This window comes from Macaca fascicularis, chromosome 9 (genome assembly GCF_037993035.2).
Source record: "Macaca fascicularis isolate 582-1 chromosome 9, T2T-MFA8v1.1".
NCBI classification, from domain to species: domain Eukaryota; kingdom Metazoa; phylum Chordata; class Mammalia; order Primates; family Cercopithecidae; genus Macaca; species Macaca fascicularis.
Window position 1 is genome coordinate 124,119,578 of NC_088383.1, and position 20,124 is coordinate 124,139,701.

Genomic DNA, 20,124 nt, shown 5'->3' on the forward strand with positions numbered 1-20,124 from the left:
ATAGAATTCTAGGTTGAAAATAATTTTCCCTCATATATCTACTTTTTCCCTTATATCTCAGGTTTGTTGTTGAGAATTTTAATGCGATTCTTATGTCTAATACATTGCATTTGTCTTTTCCCCCTCAATTTGTGAGTCTTTACTCAGTGTTTTAGGTTGCAGTGGGCCTTTCATCTGAAGGTTCAGTTTAGTTCTGGGAAATTTCCTTATGTTAATACTAGGATGAACTGATATAAACAAATTTTGTCTGCTCCTATATATTTTGTGTATTCTTGAACTCTCACATTAATACATGTATTCATAGTATAAATGCTTAATTTAAAATAGTATATATTAATGAATTCTCTAATTTTCTTAGTTTTTCCTTCATGATAAAGGAGAAACTTTCTTTACCTTTTCTTTATAATTTCTAGGAAATTTCCTACACTTTATTTTCTCAAATTTTATTGCATTTTAAGTTTGGTTACTGTTTATTTATATTTTTATTTCCTGATTGTTCCTTTATCATTTTTTTTTTAAAGAATATCCACCTTTGGGGCCGGGCGCGGTGGCTCAAGCCTGTAATCCCAGCACTTTGGGAGGCCGAGACGGGCGGATCACAAGGTCAGGAGATCGAGACCAGCCTGGCTAATACGGTGAAACCCCGTCTCTACTAAAAAATACAAAAAACTAGCCGGGCGAGGTGGCGGGCGCCTGTAGTCCCAGCTACTCGGGAGGCTGAGGCAGGAGAATGGCGTAGACCTGGGAGGCGGAGCTTGCAGTGAGCTGAGATGCGGCCACTGCACTCCAGCCTGGGTGACAGAGCGAGACTCCGTCTCAAAAAAAAAAAAAAAAAAAAAAAGAATATCCACTTTTGTTTCATGGTGCACAATCTTTCTGTATCATTTGACTTTGTTTCCTTTAATTTCCTTTTCTTTGTTTTTCTTTTTTGTTTGTTTATATCTTTTATGTCTAGTGAACATTTATTGACCTTATTTAGGAGGAAATTATGGAAAAAGGGATTGGGCAAAGCTTATTGACTATCAGGCTTCACTGTACAGTGATCCAGAAGCTGGATTTTCATGTGGTTGGAAGACGCCAAATGACAGTATCTTTTGTCTTGGAACCATTAAACTTCTGCAGATAAATATCCTTCAGTTTTCTGTCTGAGGGTTATTCATTTGATTACTGATGTTCTGGGAACAGGAGGAAAAGATGACAGGGAAATTTTACCATTCAATAGGTAGATTTTTCACTCAGTCTCTCAAGTTATAGCTGTGTGCCTCACTCCTTCTACTGTGCCTGGTGCTCCAAGTCTAGAGCGTCCAATTCAATTTCCCAAGAGATTAAACCTCTGTCAGGGCTGGGTTTGGGGTAATGTTTAGCTTCTTGGGATGAGAGGGAGACTATGGTGTCCTTATTCTGCTCTTAACCCCTCCCCTTATTTTTATCCTAGAGCCCCACCTCTGGTAGGTGCGGTAACTCTTGCATCTGAGTCCTGAGGCTTTCTGGGTATCTTTGGGAGAAACAGATTTGTTTCTTGTTGTTACTCATCTCTGATGGCGTGTATGTTTTAGTTATTACTTCTCCATTCACTTTCCTCCTTCATTGACACTTCCAAATGCCTTGTCACCTCTCATCTACAAGTTGGCTGTTTTCTCCTTTTCTTTATCATTGTGAGTTTATAACTGAAAAACAAACAAAAAACAAAAAAACAAAACCTTTCCTGTCATGTTGGTAGAGTTTGCAGAGGGAGCAGAGGTAAATGCACATACTTGATCTACTTTATCAGGAAGTCCTAGCCCATATTTTTATTGTATTAGATTTCACAAAAGACAAGTTTCTGCAATTGGCTATTAGCAATCAACTTTTTTTAGTGACAAGACTGAATATTTAGGATTAAAACTTTAAGGATGTTCATTTTATTTCCCAGCTTAAAAAAAAAAAAAAGTAGTAGCCCAGCATAGTGAATTTATAATCTTTGGATTTATTTCCTTGGATTTACTTATAACAATATGTTTGAAATGTGTTAAGTAGAAAAATTGGCAGAAGTGTATGTGTGTGTTTGCAACTGTGACAGCAAGGGAAACCGATAGAAGAAAAGAATGAATCCAAGAGAAAGCAGAATGTTAGATTTTGATTGGGGGGGTGATGGTGGTTCAGATCCATAGCCATATAAACATTTTAAATATCATCAATAATTTTTTAATAAGTACCTAAATTTGATTTTTTTTTTAACTGTCTAACGTTACAGACCATTCATCATCTGTTAGTGTCGTAAGAATACTGCCCCAGTTTCGCTGCGGGTCCCTTTGAGTGAATGCATTTCTAGCTCTTGAGGCCAGGCTATCTGCAGCTCTCATTATCTTGGTTGCTTTCAGAAGCCTCATATAAGTCAAAGGGCGAACAATAACCAGAGAGCAGAGATTCTTAAATTAAGCAACTGAGAAGAGTCTGCTTTGGTTCATTAGCCCAAATAAGATCTTTTTCTTTTTGAGTAGCAATCAAAAGATATTGAATCTATCATTTCTCTTGTTCTTTTAAAAAATTATTTAAATTTCCTTTAACAGTCTGGTGATATCAGATTTTTGCACATCATATTATAACACCATCATTGAGTAGTATGAATGGAAATGAAACATACACCTCAAAATATCTAATGATCCTGATATAAGGCCAAAGAAAACAAATATTTTCTTATCTTTCCCCTTGGATAAATTTAAATAGATAATTCTTAACAGTTTCATCTACTTCAGTAGAATGAATTTTCCCCCACTATGTCTTTGGAGTAAATTTTCACCTTTTTGCTAGATTTATGACTGCTATTACAAATACTATGAATTATTTTAGTGTGATATAGCGCTTCTAGGAGGCTGACTCTACTTTATTGGAAAAAAAGAAAATATCATGTTGGAGCTTTAAAATTTCTTGATCATGGAAGGTACTGAAATATAAGTCATGATTCTAGGCAAGCTTTGCCATTGAGTTTTTGTGTGACCATTTTAAATCATTTAAGTTTTCTGTGTCTACATTTGTAAAGTATATGACACTCAACTGTATAATGAGCTCACAGTCTAGTGAGCTTGATAGAAGATAAGCTAATCTGGGGTAGAAATCATGCTTTATTCACACTTGTTTTCTCTCGCTTAAATTCATAATAGTAAATGTTGACTAAAAGTGTTTGAGAGAGAAACACAATACAGGGTGAGTGAAAATTCTGAGATCCTTGTGAGAATAATTCATATAAATTTAATATATTCAGCTCGATTCTAAAGGCAATGTTGAGAGGAGGCCTGTGGGGCTGCATGTTCTTCAGTGTAATGTGAAGTACTGAGCTGATTATAGTGGTTATTCAATTAAAAGATATGTATTTTTAAATTGTTATTATACTTTAAGTTCTGGGATACATGTGCAGAACGTGTAGGTTTGTTACATAGGTATACACATGCCATGGTGGTTTGCTGCACCCATCATCCCGTCATCTATATTAGTTATTTCTCCGAATGCTCTCTCTCCCCTAGCCCCCCACCCAACAGGCCCTGGTGTGTGATGTTCCCCTCCCTGTGTCCATGTGTTCTCATTGTTCAACTCCCACTTATGAGTATATTTTTAATGGGAAAGCTCTGCTCAAATACAGGCTACAGTCTGTGACTGAGCTGTGATCTCTCTTGTCAAAGGGACTACAGCGCACCCTTTGAATTACCTTCACACTCACTGACGGTTTTAAGAGCTTGGTCACTTTCCCCACGCCTGAAAGCAACTCTACCTTAGATGTGAGAAAGATGCGGCTGACTTTGGCTGGCAGATGGAGAAGAATGGAAAAGCAGCAGACAATGTTCATGCATGGCTGACACTAGAAAGAATTCTGGATTTCACAGTCATTGAAATGAAAAGATGTGATCCAGAACAGGATCTTCCTTTTAACTGGTGTCTGCAGTGTTCTCTCCTCTGCTTCTTCACTCATTTCAGGAAGTCTCTAAGGGGCAGCCTGATGTGGAAAAGATGTTAAGGGAAGAAGGGGGCATCCTAATTCTAGGTTTGATAAGGACATTTTTGGTACTGGTAAAACCCTGAAATTATGGAAATTATAATTTGTTCTGTATGCCAATGAGAATCATGGTTTTCCTTTTGCTTTTTTCCTTGCGAAGGAGCCAACTCCTTCTGGATCTTTGTTTTTATTTTTTCCTCTTTAAGTCACTGCTGAGGTATTTGTAAACCAAGCCAGCACGTATATTTTATTCACCAAAGGAAGAACAAAGCATCTGCTAACAGAAGCAGTGGAAAAAGCAAAGCAGTCAGAGGCCTCGTGTCTAAAGCTCAGTTCATTACTCCTAATCTGCCATTGGCCAATATTTCAACCTTTCTGAGTTGCTCTTTTTTATCTGCAAAATGGGGTTAATGGAGGATTTCATCTGCAAGTGGGGATAAGAGACATGAAAAGAACTGACGCGAAATAAACACGAGTTGAATCCTAACAATAATATTTTGACTGTGTAGTTACAACAAACTTTTCTTTCCTTTTTTTTTTTTCCTGTGAGAAATGCCTTTGGTGGATTTCGAGTTCTTTTTTCATACTGCCTGTTCTTTGGTGGGACTCCAGCAACATTGCTGTAACTCGAGGATATATGGCTACAATGTGTGTTTGGCTTCCTTTCTCAAGGGGGTCAAATAAAAAGGCAACTGTTTAGAGAAGGTACAAAAAGTACAAAACAAAAATCTCAGAATATGCCAGCCAATCTTGGAAAGTCATCTGAAAAAAAAAAGTGCTGCTGAGGAAGGAAAACGGCTCTTTCCTGGTCATCACTTCTGCTCTTCTGAAAAAAAAGCCCCGATGCTGCAATATTTTTCAAGGCAGAATATCGTCCCAGATGGAGGAGAGAGCACTGACAAGCAGAAAAGGAGAGACGTGGGGTTTTGAGGCAGCATCTGCAAGGGGTGGGGAGCGCGGGGCTCGGAGCCTCGCAGTTCTTTGTTGGGGGCGGGGGCCTCGTTATTTCCGAGGCAGCAATGGCTCCCCCTCGGAGGTCCCTCCGCGGAGACCGCCTCGCGCCTCTCGCCGTCCCCAATCCCCGCCCCTCCCAGCCCTCGCTGACCCCACAACGTGGTCGGACTGCGGTGCCTTTAAGGCTTTTGCCTGCTGCACATGCTCAGCTCTTTGTGTGGTGTTGGAGTTTTTCTCTCTTAAGAGAAAAAGAAGAAATAGGCAGGAGGATGGGGCGGAAGAAGGGGGAAGCGCTAGGGAAAAAGCGCTGCACTTTTGCAGCTGCAGACGGCGGACAGGAAGGGCTTCTTTTCTGCTGAAGCTGCGAAGCCCGTGTCGATCTCTCATTTGTGGGACTCCGGGGACGCGGGGTGCGCGTGGGGCCAGGGTGCCCGCACGGGCCGGGGGGACGGGCACGCGGGCCACACCTGGGGGGCCTGTCTCCCGTCAGCGCGCGGACCAGGCGGGGTGGGCGCGCGCGGGGGGAGTCCCCGGTCCCTGTCAGGGGCGGGGCGAGACCAAGGCGCCGGGCCTGTGGGGGGGAGTGTAGGCGCGCGCGAGGGCTGGGGGCGGCCCCACGCATCGCCGGCTCCAGGCGCTGCCGCCGCTGCGGGCTCGAGGCACCGGAGACAGAATGACTGCTGGGGCGCCGCTGGCCGCCGGGCGGGCGAGGCGGGGCTGACCGCCACCTCCCCGATCGCCCCCTTCCGCGTTGGGCGCGCCCACTTCGGGGCTCCCGCTCGGCCCCCGCCCTCCCGGGCGCGCGGCGCTCAGAGCCGAGGCAGTTGGCGCGGGCCGCGGGCGAGGCGGGGCCGCTCGCGGGGTCCCCTCCTCCTCCTGGTCAGGTCCCCTCAGGAGCGCCGGGCGCAGTGTGCGCCTCCCGCTCCCCGTCTCCGGCCCGGCCCGGGACGCCGCGGGTGTGGGGCCGGCCCGCTAAGGACAAGGTCAGGATACTGGGTGGCGGCGATGCCCGAGTGCGACTGGAGGCAGCCGAGCGGAGGCGACGGCGGTTGGGATCTGTCCCTCCTGACCGGGGAGCGGGACTGGGACGGGCGCCGGTGAGGAGGAGGAGAAGCGGCGGCGGAGAGGTTTTCTGCGGCCGGAATTTCCCTCAACTGCATCCCTGTCGGCGCCCGCGAGCGCAGTCTCGCCGGGCAGGGGCGCCGGGGAAGATGGAGACTGGGGGCCGGGCCCGCACTGGTGCCCCGCAGCCGGCGACCCCGGGGCTGTGGAGGGCTCGGCCGGCGGGCGGCGGCGGGGGCGCCTCCTCCTGGCTGCTGGACGGGAACAGCTGGCTGCTGTGCTATGGCTTCCTCTACCTGGCGCTCTACGCGCAGGTGTCCCAGTCCAAGCCGTGCGAGAGGACCGGCTCCTGCTTCTCTGGCCGCTGTGTCAACTCCACCTGCCTCTGCGACCCGGGCTGGGTGGGGGACCAGTGCCAGCACTGCCAGGGCAGGTTCAAGTAAGTGCCTTCGCCAGACCCCGAACCTCCAGCCCTGCCTCACTCCCGTCGCGGCCTACCCCGCCCCCGTCGCGGCCTCGGATCCCCTGGCAGGGAGTGAACCGCAGCGCGCGGAGGTAGCGGGCGGGAGTGGGGCCCGCGCCGCGCCCCCTCCAGCCCTGGGGCGCCCCGGGAGCGCTCGGGCCCGCGCGGGAGTCCTGACCGACAGGAGCTAAGCCTTTCTCGAGCGTTCCAGATGTCCGCAGCGACTTCTGATCCGCTGCTCAGCACGAACATTTTCACAATCTGTTACGATGCCCAGCACCATTTTCTTAGGAGTATATTTTAAAATCGGAAATTATCTAAGTTACTCATGAAATACATGCGCATTGTGAAAAATTCACAAAAGTGTAAAGGTTCAGTTATGATCCACCAGTACCTCTGTCTTCCCCTATCCTCCTCTTCTCTCTGGAGGTGACCCCTTCTAACATTTATTTAGTCATCATAGTGATCTTAATAAGTAGAGTTTATGATGGGCTTGCTAAGTGCCAGACACTCTTCTAAGCGCTTCATGTCGATTTTCTCATTCATTCCTTACAACTCTATGACTTGCTGAATTATTATGCTGGATTTACGGAGAGAAATCGAGGCGATACATTTAAGTAACTTGGCCAGGATTACACAGTAGTAAGGGCCGAGGTATGATTCCAAATCAGCTGGCACATTCTGGAGCCAGTACACACTCCGGAATGTGTACTTTTAACGAATTTGCTGTGTTGAATTTGCTGGGACAATCTTGAATTGAGAAATACAAAGGTTACTTTAGGTTAGATAGAAGGATGAAATACTCGGACGTTTTTATGTGGTGAGGATAATGGATTTTTTTCTAATCGGTTAATTTACTATCAGCTTTTGTGCGGGAACATCGCTTTGGCTTATCTGAAGCTCAAGGAGCCTAAGAAGTTTGCTTCGCTAAGGTGAAGGTACTTTCTTCGTACTGGTTGATGTTTATTACATTCTTGCCTGATAAAAAAAGCAATGGGTCAGTGTAGGGGAGTAGCAAAAGTCAGTTAACGTTGGGGCAGGATTCTAACAACATGCGGGTAACAGTCATTAAGAAAGTCAACTTCTTAGTCTTCTAGATACTTAATATGAAGTTTGCTGGCTGGTTTGTGGCTCTTGAATATTGTAGATTACTGATACTGTTAGGCTGATAGCCAAAATCTAGGTGAAATTTCTCTTGGGCTCTAGGGCAAAGGTAAGACTGGTTCACCTTATTAATGTATTCTAGGACTATTTCCTGGAGTTGTAAACACAGCATATTTCCTTTTTTTTTTTTCTTTTAAAAAAAACTTACTGTTGCTGATTAAAATAAATGTTCCTTAAAACTCAATGTAAAAATGTATATTTTTAAAATGGCACTTTAAAATTTTAGGTAGTCTATGATTTAAATTAACTAGTAGGTTTTGGAAGTGAAATCTTAAAGTGAAGTTTTATGAAATTTATGCAATAGGTTGAAATTTTTCTAGGGTTTATACTTTAAAGTTAGTATGTAATGTAGTTTTAAAAATACTTTTTAAAAAATTAGGAGAGATGCTGATTAAAAGTTTAAAAAGTGTTTCAAGATGAGGAAAGAGATCTTACTAAATTCTGCTTGTTAGTTGCTTTTTTTTTGCTTGTGTTCTTAAACGTTTGCTATGACACAGTAGCATTCAGCGTCTTTTCCTAGCAAGAGAGAATTTTGAACATAAAAAATGGTCATCAGCAGTGAAAAAGCCTCATCCATTTTTTACATTTTTTTTACATAAATAGGGAGAGTGCCTGATTTATATGTAATTTAGGGATATTGGCCTTTGTGTGGGTGGGTTTGCTCCGTTTGTCTAGAGAGGACAAAAATTCCTGCAGTCCTGAGAAGCTTCATATTTAGAATACATTTTAAAGTAGCAGAACTTGTTAATCAGCTGGATCAGCAGCCTGTGACCTCACTAGCAGATGTCATCCCAGTTAAAAAGATCACAGATCAAGTTAAAACTAGCTTAAATAACATTGAGAGGTGGTGTTCATAAACAAAATACATTAGTGAGTAGAAGAATAGATATTTGATGTAGATATTGTTAAATAATGATAAATCTTGAGCTAATCATTTGAGTATTCGTCATTTCCTTGGAAGCTATTATTTCCTAGGACTCATTGTACTCTACTGGGTAAATGCTTTTGCATTTCTCTGTGGAATACAAGCTATTAATTAGAATAAATATAACTGGTGTAACTATCTGTGTTTTATTATGTATACTCTTAGGGATAAAGAACGCATTGGTATTTAATGTTAAAGCGAAGGATTATATTTAGTAGAAAATAATTCTTCTTGGTAAAGTACATGCAAATAAACCTATAAAAGGTTTATTTGAAGATAGTAGCTTGTTTTACCTGGCATTTGAAGTAATAACACAGTGGGAAAGACTTTAACTAGAAAATCTCACTTCACTAATTATCTTGAAAATCTTTTTCTAAACTAAAGTATAGCAACCTTACAAACAGACATCAAAAATGATTGATCAATCTTGGTAAGCAGGTGTCAAAATTAATTGGTTGGCTCCATGGTAACTTAGCTTTTTTTCTACTATAGGGATTTCGCCAGGGAATAAAAGTGTTCTTCAAATGCTTCTTGAGGATAGAAGATTGATAGTTGGGGGAAGAAATACAGAAGCAAATATAGTATCAAAAGTGGTACTTCAGTTCTCTTAGCATTGATTCCAGTCTTCTGTTTCCATTTGAAAAGAATAAAGTACTCAGAATAACAAGTCATTTCTTCCTTACACAGGTAAAACAAAAGGAACATTGATTTTTCAGTCAAAGCTAGACTAAAGGATTTGGGATTGAGAATAGGAAAATATATTTGAAGTATAATAAAGATACAGACTGTAATTCAAATCGTATTTATTTGAATAGTTCAGTGTAATGTTAAGCAAGAAAATATTTTGCTATAATCTGTTTGAATGACATTCTCTATTAGAAGGCAGTTCTTGAGAATTAATTTTGTAGAGTAGTTGAGATTTATGTAAATTTATATAAATATAAAGAGTATTGCTCTTTATATTAGTCAAATATTAAGGGGTATATTTTTACCCCTCTTAGGTTAGTCAAATTTGGATACTTCATTTCACACATTTAAAATGGAAGTATGCTGGGTGCTGTGGCTCAGGCCTGTAATCCCAGCACTTTGGGAGGCCAAGATGGGAGGATCCCTTGAGCCCAGAAGTTTGAGACCAGCCTGGGCAAGATAGTGAGACCTCATCTCTACAAAAAATGTTAAAAAAGTAGCTGGGCATGGTGGCACACATCTGTGGTCACAGCTACAAGAGAGAGTGAGGCGGGAGGATTACTTGAACCCAGGAGGTTGAGGCTGCAGTGAGCTGTAATCGTGCCACTGCGCTGCAGCCTGGGTATCAGAGCAAGACTTCTCAAAATTTTATATATACATATATGAAGCATTCTATTTGTAGCTGCAGCAAAATGAAGATATAATGATATAATGTCAGGAATTAGGTTGTTATTGTAAACAAAAAGGGGCAGAATTAAGTGTGTGAACTCTTCCCCCAAGCTGTTAAAAATATATGCATATGGCCTGGTGTGGTGTCTCATGCCTGTAATCCCAATGCTTTGGGAGGCCGAGGCGGCTGGATCCTGAGGTAGGAGATCGAGACCATCCTAGCTAACATGGTGAAACCCCATCTCTGCTAAACCTACAGAAATTAGCGGGGTGTGATGGCATGCGTCTGTAGTCCCAGTTACTCAGGAGGCTGAGGCAGGAGAATCACTTGGACCCAGGAGGTGGAGGTTGCAGTGAGCATCGATCGTGCCACTGCACTTCAGCCTGGGCAACAGAGTGAGACTCTGTCTCAAAACAAAAAACCAAAAAACAAAAACAAAACAAAACATATATATGCATATGTAAATACATATATACTTGGAATCCTTTTTACTTGTAAGGAAACTGACAGTAACTATAAACTTAAACTGAATGTTCCCTGTCCCTAAGACTTCCTTATTTCAAAGTTTTATTCTAATGGATAATTTATATCCATGGATTATATTTACATTATTAAAGTATATAATCATACAGTAGGAATTTAAAATAATTTAAATTGAGTGTTTCTTAGATTCTAAATTTATAAGGTAAGTTACTTGTAGTAGCATGGTTTTCAAGAACACGTGTCTGCATGATTTGGCCCCTTTAGCTGATTCGACTCACGCTTCCCTGCCCTGACTGGTCTTTTAAAGTTCCTTGAAAGTGTCACATTCTTTTTGGCCTCAGTGCATTTTATACACAGTTACTTCTGTGAACTCTTTCCTCTCTGGTCTTTGCTTGGATGATTATTGATCATCCTTCTAATCTTACCTTAAATACTAGTTTCTAAAAGAGGCTTGTCTGACTCTTCACACTGGGTTACCCCTTATATACTGCCCTGATAACACTATTTTTCCATCTTAGTATTGTCAAAAATGAGGTGTTTAATTATAATGTTGATAGTTATTTCAACAAAATTTTTAAGAGATTGAGGTATAATTGTCAAAATAAACAGCACAATTTAAAATGTACAACTTATTTATTTAAATTGTACAATTTGATAAGTTTTGTCATATGTATTTGCATTTGAAACTATCACCACAATCAAAATCATAAAAATATCAATCACACTAGAAAGTTTCCATATGTTTCCCTTGTAAACCCTCCCTTTTCCAGTTGCCTATGCCTGTCCCCGGGCAACTATTGATCTGCTTTCTCTCACTATAGATTTGTTGGCATTTTCTAGAACTTTTTGTAAATAGAATCATACATTATATACTTCTTTTTTGTCTGACTTCTTTTACACAGCATGTTTATTTTGAGAGTCAATCACGGTGTATTAGTAGTTTATTCTACTGCTAAATAGTGTTCCAGTGTCTGGATACACCATAATTTGTTTATCCATTCAACTGCAGAGGGACATTTGGATTGTTTCAAATTTTTGGCTGTTCCTTTTAAAGCTGCTATGAAGTTTCATGTGGAAGTCTATCTTTGTATGGATATATGCTTTACTTTCTCTTGGGGAAATACCTGAGAATGGCTGGATCATACGGCAAATATATATGTAACCGTTAAAGAAACTGACAAACTGTTTTCCAAAGTAGTTGTATCATTTATGTTCCCATCAGCAGTGAGTCTGTTCTATCTAGTTAATTTCACATCCATACCAATACTTGGTATGGTCTTTTAAATTTTTGTGATTCTAATAAGTGAATGGTATGTTATTGGGTTTTAATTTGCATTTCCCTAATGACTAATGATATTGAGTATCTTCTCATGTGCTTACTTGCCATCTGTATATCTTCTTTAATAGGCATCTATTCAAATCTTTTGCATGTTAAAAAATTTTCTTATTGATTTTTGTGAGTTCTTTACATTTTCTGGATTACTAGCTTCTTATGAGCTATATCATTTGCATATATTTTCTACCAGTCTGGGGCTTGTCTATGAAAACACAATGAAAAGAGAATGAAGTCTCTTGACAGTATTTTTCAAAGAATCTAAGTTTTAAATTGATTAATTCCAGTTTACCATTTTTTTCTTTTATGGATTATGCTTTTCATGTTGTGCCTAAGAAAAGTTTGCCTAGGCTGGGTATTGTGGCTTGTGTGTGTAATCCCAGCACTTTGGGAGCCTGAGACAGGAGGATTACTTGAGTCTAGGAGTTTGAGACCAGCATGGGAAACAACGCAAGACTGTGCCTCTACAAAAACATTTGAAAAATTAGCTTGCGTGGCGGTGTGCCTATTTAGCCTAGCTACTTGGAAGGCTGAGATGGGAGGATCACTTGAACACAGGAATTGGAGGCTGCAGTGAGCTGAGCTGGGATTGTGTCACCATATTCCAGCCTGGGCAACACAGCAAGACCCTGTCTTTAAAAAATAAAAAAAATAAAAATAAAAATAAAAAAATAAAAAAGAAAACTGCCTAAACCAAGTTGATAAAGATTTTCTTTATTTTTCTTTTCTCTAGAAGTTTTGTAGTTTTAGATTTTACATTTAGATTTATGGTCCATTTTAAGTTAATTTCTATATATGGGGAGAGGTATGGAACTAATTTCAGTTTTTTGACATATAGGTATTTGTTTTAGCACTATTTGTTGAAAAGAGTATTCTTTCTCTGTTAAAGTAGCTTTGTACCTTTGTTGAAACCATTCATATATTTGTGTTTCTATTTCTGAGCTCTGCTTTGTTTCTTGATCTCTTTGTCTGTTTGTATATCAGTACAACAATGTCTTGATTATTGTTTCTTTGTAAGTTTTGAATTCAGGGAGTGTTTTTCAGTTTTGTTATTTTCCAGTTATTTTGGCTACTCTGAGTCCTTTGTATTTCCATATGAATTTTAGAGTCAGCTTGTCAGTTTCTATAAAAAACCTACTAGGATTTTGTTTGTAATTATGTTGAGTCTATAGATCAGTTTTGGGGAAAATGAATACCTTGTCAATATTGAGTTTCCTAACATGGTAGATCTGTTTATTTCTTTAGTTCTTTAATCTGTCAGCAGTGTTTTTAAATTTTCAGTGAATAGGTGTTGCAGCTCTTTTGTCAGATTTTTCCCTAAGTACTTAATATTTTTGGATACTATTGTAAATGGCATTTTTTAAACTTTCAGTTTCGATGGTTGCTCTCATACTGAAATACAACTGATTTTTGTATGTTTGATTTTTTATCTTGCAATCTTGCCAAACTTACTTGTAGATTTTTGTAGATTCCTCATGGTTTTCTACTTAGGTGGTTATATTGTTTACAGATAAAGATATGTTGACTCCTTTTTTTGCAGTTTAGATGCCTTTTTTTTTCCTTGCCTTATTTCACTGGCCAGAACCTCTATTACAGTGGTGAATAGAGGTGATGAGAGTAGTCAATCTTACTCATGATTTAGGGGGAGATATTTGATCTTTAACCATGAAGTATGATGTTATCTGTAAGTTTTTTTTTTTTTAGATGCCTTTTATCACATTGAGAAAGTTCCCTTCTATTCCTAGTTTGCCAAGAGTTTTTACCAGTGATGGAAACTGGATTGTATTAAATGCATTTTCTGTGTCTGTTGAGATAATCATATGATTTTTTCAAGTTTGTTAACATGGTGAATTATGTATATACCTTTTGAATGTTAAACCAACCTTACATTCCTATAAACTTCCTCTGACACAATATGCTTTCTTTTTTGTTTTAGGTTGGATTTGGTTTGTTAAAGTTTTATTTATAATTTTTGTATCTGTGTTCATGAGAGATATTAGTCTGCACTTGTCTTATAATATATGACTAGTTTTGGTGACAAGATAATGCTGGCCTCCTATAACAAACCCCATGGGACTCTTGATCATTTGCTGGAAGAGTTTTTATGGAATTGGGATTATTTTTTCATTAGTGTTTGGTGGAATTCACCATTGAAGCCCTCTAGGCCTAAAGTTTTCTTTAACTCCAAATTTGACTTTTATTAATATAAATTCAACTTATTTAATATACAGAGGCTATATGACTAGAATCCTTTAAAATTTATTGGCCAGAATATTGTCTATCTTGGTATTTTTTTGTGCGTGTGAAAAGATGGAGTGTTGTATACATTTCAGTTAGTTCAACTTGGTTGATAGTCTTATTCAAGTCTTCTACAACCATTCTGATTTTCTGTCTGTTTTTACCACTTATTGAGAGAAAGGTATCTTCAGTTATAGTTTTGTATTTACCTGTTTGTCCCTACAGTCTTATCTGTTTATCTTTCATGTATTTTGAAACTATGTTATTAGGTGCATAAAATTTTGGATTATGTCCTCCTGATAAACAGAGCCTTTATCATTATCCAATGACCATTTGTTGAAAAGACTATCCTTTTTTCATTAATGTCTTTGCGCCTTTATTGAAAGTTAATTGGACATCTTTATGTATATTTATTTTTTGACTCTTTTCGGTTCCATTGATCCATATCTCTATCCTTTTGCAAATTCCTCACTTACTTTATTAGTGTATGTGTGTGTGTATATGTATATATATTTGAGACGGAGTCTCACTCTGTTGCCCAGGCTGGAGTGCAGTGGCGTGATATCGGCTCACTGCCATCTCGCTTCCCGAGTTCAAGTGGTTCTCCTGCCTCAGCCTCCTGAGCAGCTGGGATTACAAGTACGTGCCACCACACCTGGCTAATTTTTGTATTTTTGGTAGAGATGAGGTTTTGCCATGTTGGCCAGGCTGGTCTCTAACTCTTGACCTCAGGTAATCCACCCACCTTGGCCTCCCAAAATGCTGGGATTAGTATATTTTTACAGTAAATCTTGAAGTTAGATAACGAGATTCCCCCAACTTTATTTTTATTTTTGAAAATTTACTTGGTTCATTTTGTTTTTCATACACGTTTTAGAACAATTTGTCAATTAAAAAAGTCTTGCTGGGATTTTTATTGAGATTGTGTTGACTCAGTAAGTCATTTTGAGGAGAATTGACGTGTAAACAATATCGAATTATCTCGTTCTTCATTGCAGTATGTTTTTTCATCTATTTGGGTTTTCATTGATTTTTTTACAACATTTTTTGTAGTTATCAGATACAGATTCTGGGTATATATTTTTAGTTAGGTTTTTTTTTTTGTTTGTTTTTGTTTTTGTTTTTTTTTTGAGATGGAGTTGTGCTCTGTCACTCAGACTGGAGTGCAATGGCATGATCTTGGCTCGCTGCAACCTCCGTCTCCTGGGTTCAAGCGATTCTCGTGTCTCAACCTCCTGAGTAGCTGGGATTATAGGTGCCTGTCATCACGCCTGGCTAATTTTTTGTATTTTTAGTAGAGATGGGGTTTCACCATGTTGGCCAGGCTGGTCTTGAACTTCTGACCTCAGGCAATCTGCCTGCCTCAGCCTCCCAAAGTGCTGGGATTACAGATGTGAGCCACTGCGCCTGGCCATATTTTTCGATTTTATACCAAAGTATTTTATGTTCTTTGAGGCTGTTGTAGTTGGCAGTATTTCTTTTAATTTCAATTTCCAGTTTGTAGACTTTAAAAACATAATAAGGGAAGATTATACATGACTTTATGCCCATAAATTTGAAATAAATGAAATGGACCAATTCCCTGTATCATACAGATTAACAAAAGTCACTCATGAGGAGGTAAATGAAAAGAATATTTCTATGTCTGTTGCGTAAATTGAATTCAAATTGCAAAACTTCATACAAGGAAAATGTCAGGCTCAGATGTCATCACTGGTAAATTTTACCAAATGTTTAAGAAACAAGTAATACTAATTCTAGGCAAGTTTTTCTAGAAAACAGAATAAGAGAGAATACTTTGTAACTTATTTTGCAAGGCTGGCATTACCATGATAAGAAAACCAAAAAAAGATATTACCGGGAAAGAGCAGTAACTCTTATGAACACAGAGGCAAAAATCTTTAACAAAGTATTAGCAAATCATATCCAGCAATACATAAAAAACATAATACATTGTGACCAAGTATGGCTTATCCCAGTAGTACAAGGCTGACTAAACATTTGGAAATCTTTCTTTGGTGATATTTCCTCTCTCATATCTCTTTATTTTTTATATTTGTGGTTACATTATAGCTGTATGTATTTATGGGATACATGAGATATTTTGATACAGGTATACAATGCCTAATAACCACATCAGGGTAAATAGGGTATTCATCACCTCAAGCATTTATCCTTTCTTTGTGTTATACACAATTCATACTAATTATACTTTTTACCCATTAACCATCCCCATTTCCCCCGCCCCAATACCTTTCCCAGCCTCAGGTAACATCCTTCTACTCTCTATCTCCATGAATTCAATTGTTTTAATTTTTAGCTCCCAGAAATAACTGAGAACATGTAATGTTTGTCTTTCTGTGCCTGGCTTATTTCATGTAATGTAATGACCTCCACTTCCATCCATGTTGTTGTGAATGGCAGGATATCATTCTTCTTTATGGCTGAATAGTACTCCCTTGTGTATATGTACCACATTTTATTTATCCATTCATTTGTTGATGGACACTTAGGTTGCTTCCAAATTTTGACTATTGTGAATACAGCTGCAGCAAACATTGAAGTACAGCTGTCTCTTCAATATACTGATTTCCTTTCTTTTAGGTATATACTTAGCAGTGGGATTGCTGAATCATGTGGTAGCTCTATTTTTAAATTTTTGAGGAACCTGCAAACTGCTCTCCATAGTAGTTATACTAATTTACCTTCCCACCAATAGTGTAAGAGGGTTCCCTTTTCTCTATATCCTTGCCAGCATTTGTTTTTGCCTGCCTTTTGGATATGAGCTATTTAACTGGAGTGAGATGATATCTCAGTGTAGTTTTGATTTTCATTTCTCTGATGATCAGTGATGTTGAGCACCTTTTAATATACTTTTTGACATTGGTATGTCTTCTTTTGAGAAATGTCTATTCAGATCTTTTGCATATTTTTGAATTGGATTACTAGATTTTTTTTCTTATAGTGTTGTTTGAGCTTATTATATATTCTGGTTATTAATCCCTTGTCAGAATGATAGTTTGCAAATATTTTCTTCCCTTCTGTGGATTGTCTCTTCATGTTGTTGAGTGTTTCCTTTGCTGTGCAGAAACGTTTTAACTCAGTGTGATCCCATTTATCCCTTTTTGCTTTGGTTGCCTGTGCTTGTGGGGTACTACTCAATAAATCTTTGCCTAGTCTCCAGGTGTCCTGGAGAGTTTTCCCGATGTTGTAGTAGTTTCATAGTTTGAGGTCTTAGATTTCTAAGTCTTTAATTGTTTATTGTATATGGTGAGATATAGGGGTCCAGCTTCATTATTCTTCATATAGATATCCAGTATTCCCAGCAGAATTTATTGAGGAGACTATTACTTCCCCAGTATATGTGCTTGACACTTTTGTCAAAAATAAGTTCACTGTAAGTATATATTTATTCTGGGTTCCCTATTCTGTAATTGTTCTATGTATCTTTTTTTGCTGCTTTGGTTACTATAGCTCTGTGGTATAATTTAAAGTCAGGTAATATGATAGTTCCAGTATTGTTCTTTTTGCTCAGAATGGCTTTGGCTATTCTGGGTCTTTTTGGTTCCGCATAAATTTTAGGATTTTTTTTTCTATTTCTGTGAAAAATGTCTTTGGCATTTTGATAGGGATTGCATTGAATCTGTAGATTGCTTTGGATAGTATGGACATTTTAACAATATTGATTCTTCCAATCCATGAGCATGAAATACTCCATTTTTTTGGTGTCTTCTTCAATTTCTTTGATTTTTCCCCAGCCTAGAGATTTGTGGAACTTGGAACTTCAGAGAGATGATTTAAGGTATCTGGTAGAATAAATTTCTAAGCAGCAAAGCATTCAAGATGTGACTTGGGTGCTGTTAAAGGCATTCCATTCTAAAAGGGAAACAGAGCATAAAAGTTTGGAAAATGTGCAGCCTGACAATAAGATAGAAAAGAAAATCCCATTTTCTGAGGAGAGATTTAAGCCAGCTGCAGAAATTTGCGCGAGTAATGAGAAGCCAAATATTAATTCCCAAGACAATGGGGAAAATGTCCCCAGGGCATGTCAGAGGCCTTCAGGGCAGCCCCTCTCATCACAGGCCTTGAGGCATAGGAGGAAAAAATGGTTTTGTGGGCTGGGCCTAGGGTTCCTATGCTGTATGCAGCCTAGGGACTTGGTGTCCTGTGTCCCAGCTGCTCTAGCTATGACTAAAAGGGGCCAAGGTGTAGTTCAGGCTGTGGCTTCAGAGGGTGCAAGCCCCAAGCCTTGGCAGCTTCCACGTGATATTGAGCCTGTGAGTGCACAGGAGTCAAGAATTGAGGTTTGGGAACCTCTGTCTACATTTCAGAAGATGTGTGGAAATGCCTGGATGTCCAGGTAAAAGTTTGCTTTGGGGTGGGACTCTCATGGAGAACCTCTGTAGGTCAGTGTGGAAGGGAAATGTGGAGTTGGAACCCCCACACAGAGTCCCTACTGGAACATCGCCTGGTGGAGCTGTGAGAAGAGGGCCACTGTCCTGCAGACCCCAGAACCATAAATGCGCCTACAGCTTGCACTGTGTGCCTGGAAAAGCCACAGATGTTCAATGCCAGCCCATGAAAGCAGCCAGGATGAGGCTGTACTCTGCAAAGCCACAGGGTCGGAGCTGCCCAAGACCATGGGAACCCACCTCTTGCATCAGCGTGACCTAGATGTGAGACCTGGAGTCAGAGGAGATCATTTTGAGGCTTTAAAATTTGACTACCCTGTTGGATTTTGGACTTGCATGGGCCCTATAACCCCTTGTTTTGGCCAATTTCTCCCATTTGGAATGGCTGTATTGATCCAATACCTATACCCCCGTTGTATCTAGGAAGTAACTAGCTTGCTTTTGATTTTACAGGCTCATAGATGGAAAAAACTTGCCTTGTTTCAGATGAGACCTTGGAGGTGCTGAAATGAGTTAAGACTTTGGGAAAGCATCATTTGTTTTGAAATGTGAGGATATGAGATTTGGAGGGGCCAGGGGCAGAATGATATGGTTTGGCTGTGTTCCCTTTCAAATCTCAATTTGAATTGTATCTCCTAGAATTCCGATGTGTTATGTGAAGGAATTACCCAGCAGGAGGTAATTGAATCATGGGGAGTGGTCTTTCCCGTGGTATTCTCGTGATAGTGAATAAGTCTCACAAGACCTGATGGGTTTATCAGGGGTTTCTACTTTTGCTTCTTCCTCATTTTTCTCTTGCTGCCACCATGTAAAAAGTGCCTTTCGCCTCCCACCATGATTCTGAGGCCTCCCCAGCCACGTGGAACTGTAAGTCTGGTTAAATCTCGTGTTCTTCCCAGTTTTGGGTGTGTCTTTATCAGCAGTGTGAAAATGGACTAATACACTTGGTAATTTATAATTATAGAGATATATTGGCTCATGATTCTGGAGGCTGGGAAATCTAAGAGGCTGACATCTTGTAAGGGCTTTCTTGCTGTATCATCCTGTGGCAGAGGGTAAATAGAGGGTCAAGGGATAGGCAAAAGCATTCAAATCTCATCCTTTTATAAGGAACCCATTCCCCTGATAATGAACTCACTCTTGGGGTAGCAGCGTTAGTGCCCTCGTGGTCTAATCACCTCCTATTATGCCCCACCTCTCAACACTAATCCAGAGTCTTAACTCAGTCCAGCACCAACTCAAAAGTCTGAAGTCTAGGGTCTCTTCTAAATCAGATATGGGTGAGATTCAAGACACAGTTCATCCTGGGGCAAATTCCCTTCTAGCTGTGAGCCTGTGAAATCAAAACAAGTTGCCTACTTCCAGAGTACAATGGTGAGACAGGTATAGGGTATACATTCCTGTTCCAAAAGAAAAAAAAGGAGTAACAGACCCCAAATAAGTCCAGAACCCAACAGAACAAACAATGTTAAATCTGAAAGCTAGAGAATAATCTTTTTATGACTTCATATTTTACCTTCTGGGCACACTGGGATGAGGATTGGGCCCCCAAGACCTCAGGCAGCCCAGCCCTTAGGCTTTGCTGGGTTGAGCCTACATAGCAGCTCTCATGGGTTGGAGGCTCATGCCTGTCGCTCTCTAGTCTGAGGCTGCACATGGGTGACTCTGTAGTTCTGAGGTCTCAGAGGCAGCCCTGCTCCCATGGCCCTATTAGGCATTGCTCTAGCAAGTACTTTATGATGACTCTTGCTGTAGCATCGTTTCAA

The 20,124-nt window shown here is 40.0% G+C and overlaps 1 protein-coding gene across 9 annotated transcripts in view; it reads left to right on the plus strand.

Moving 5' to 3' along the window:
* Nucleotides 1-5,230: 5,230 nt before the first annotated feature.
* ATRNL1 (attractin like 1) overlaps nucleotides 5,231-20,124 on the plus strand; it is an 842,049-nt gene continuing 827,155 nt past the window's right edge. For 7 of the 9 annotated variants that reach the window (XM_005566518.5, XM_015456748.4, XM_005566520.5 and 4 more), the window contains exon 1: nucleotides 5,739-6,422. In XM_005566518.5, coding sequence (XP_005566575.1) covers nucleotides 6,133-6,422 — 290 coding nt within the window. In that variant the 5' untranslated portion in view covers nucleotides 5,739-6,132. Of the gene's footprint in view, nucleotides 5,332-5,738; nucleotides 6,423-20,124 lie in introns of those variants that run through there. The other 2 variants (XM_045362239.3, XM_074002848.1) reach the window with 1 other exon arrangement.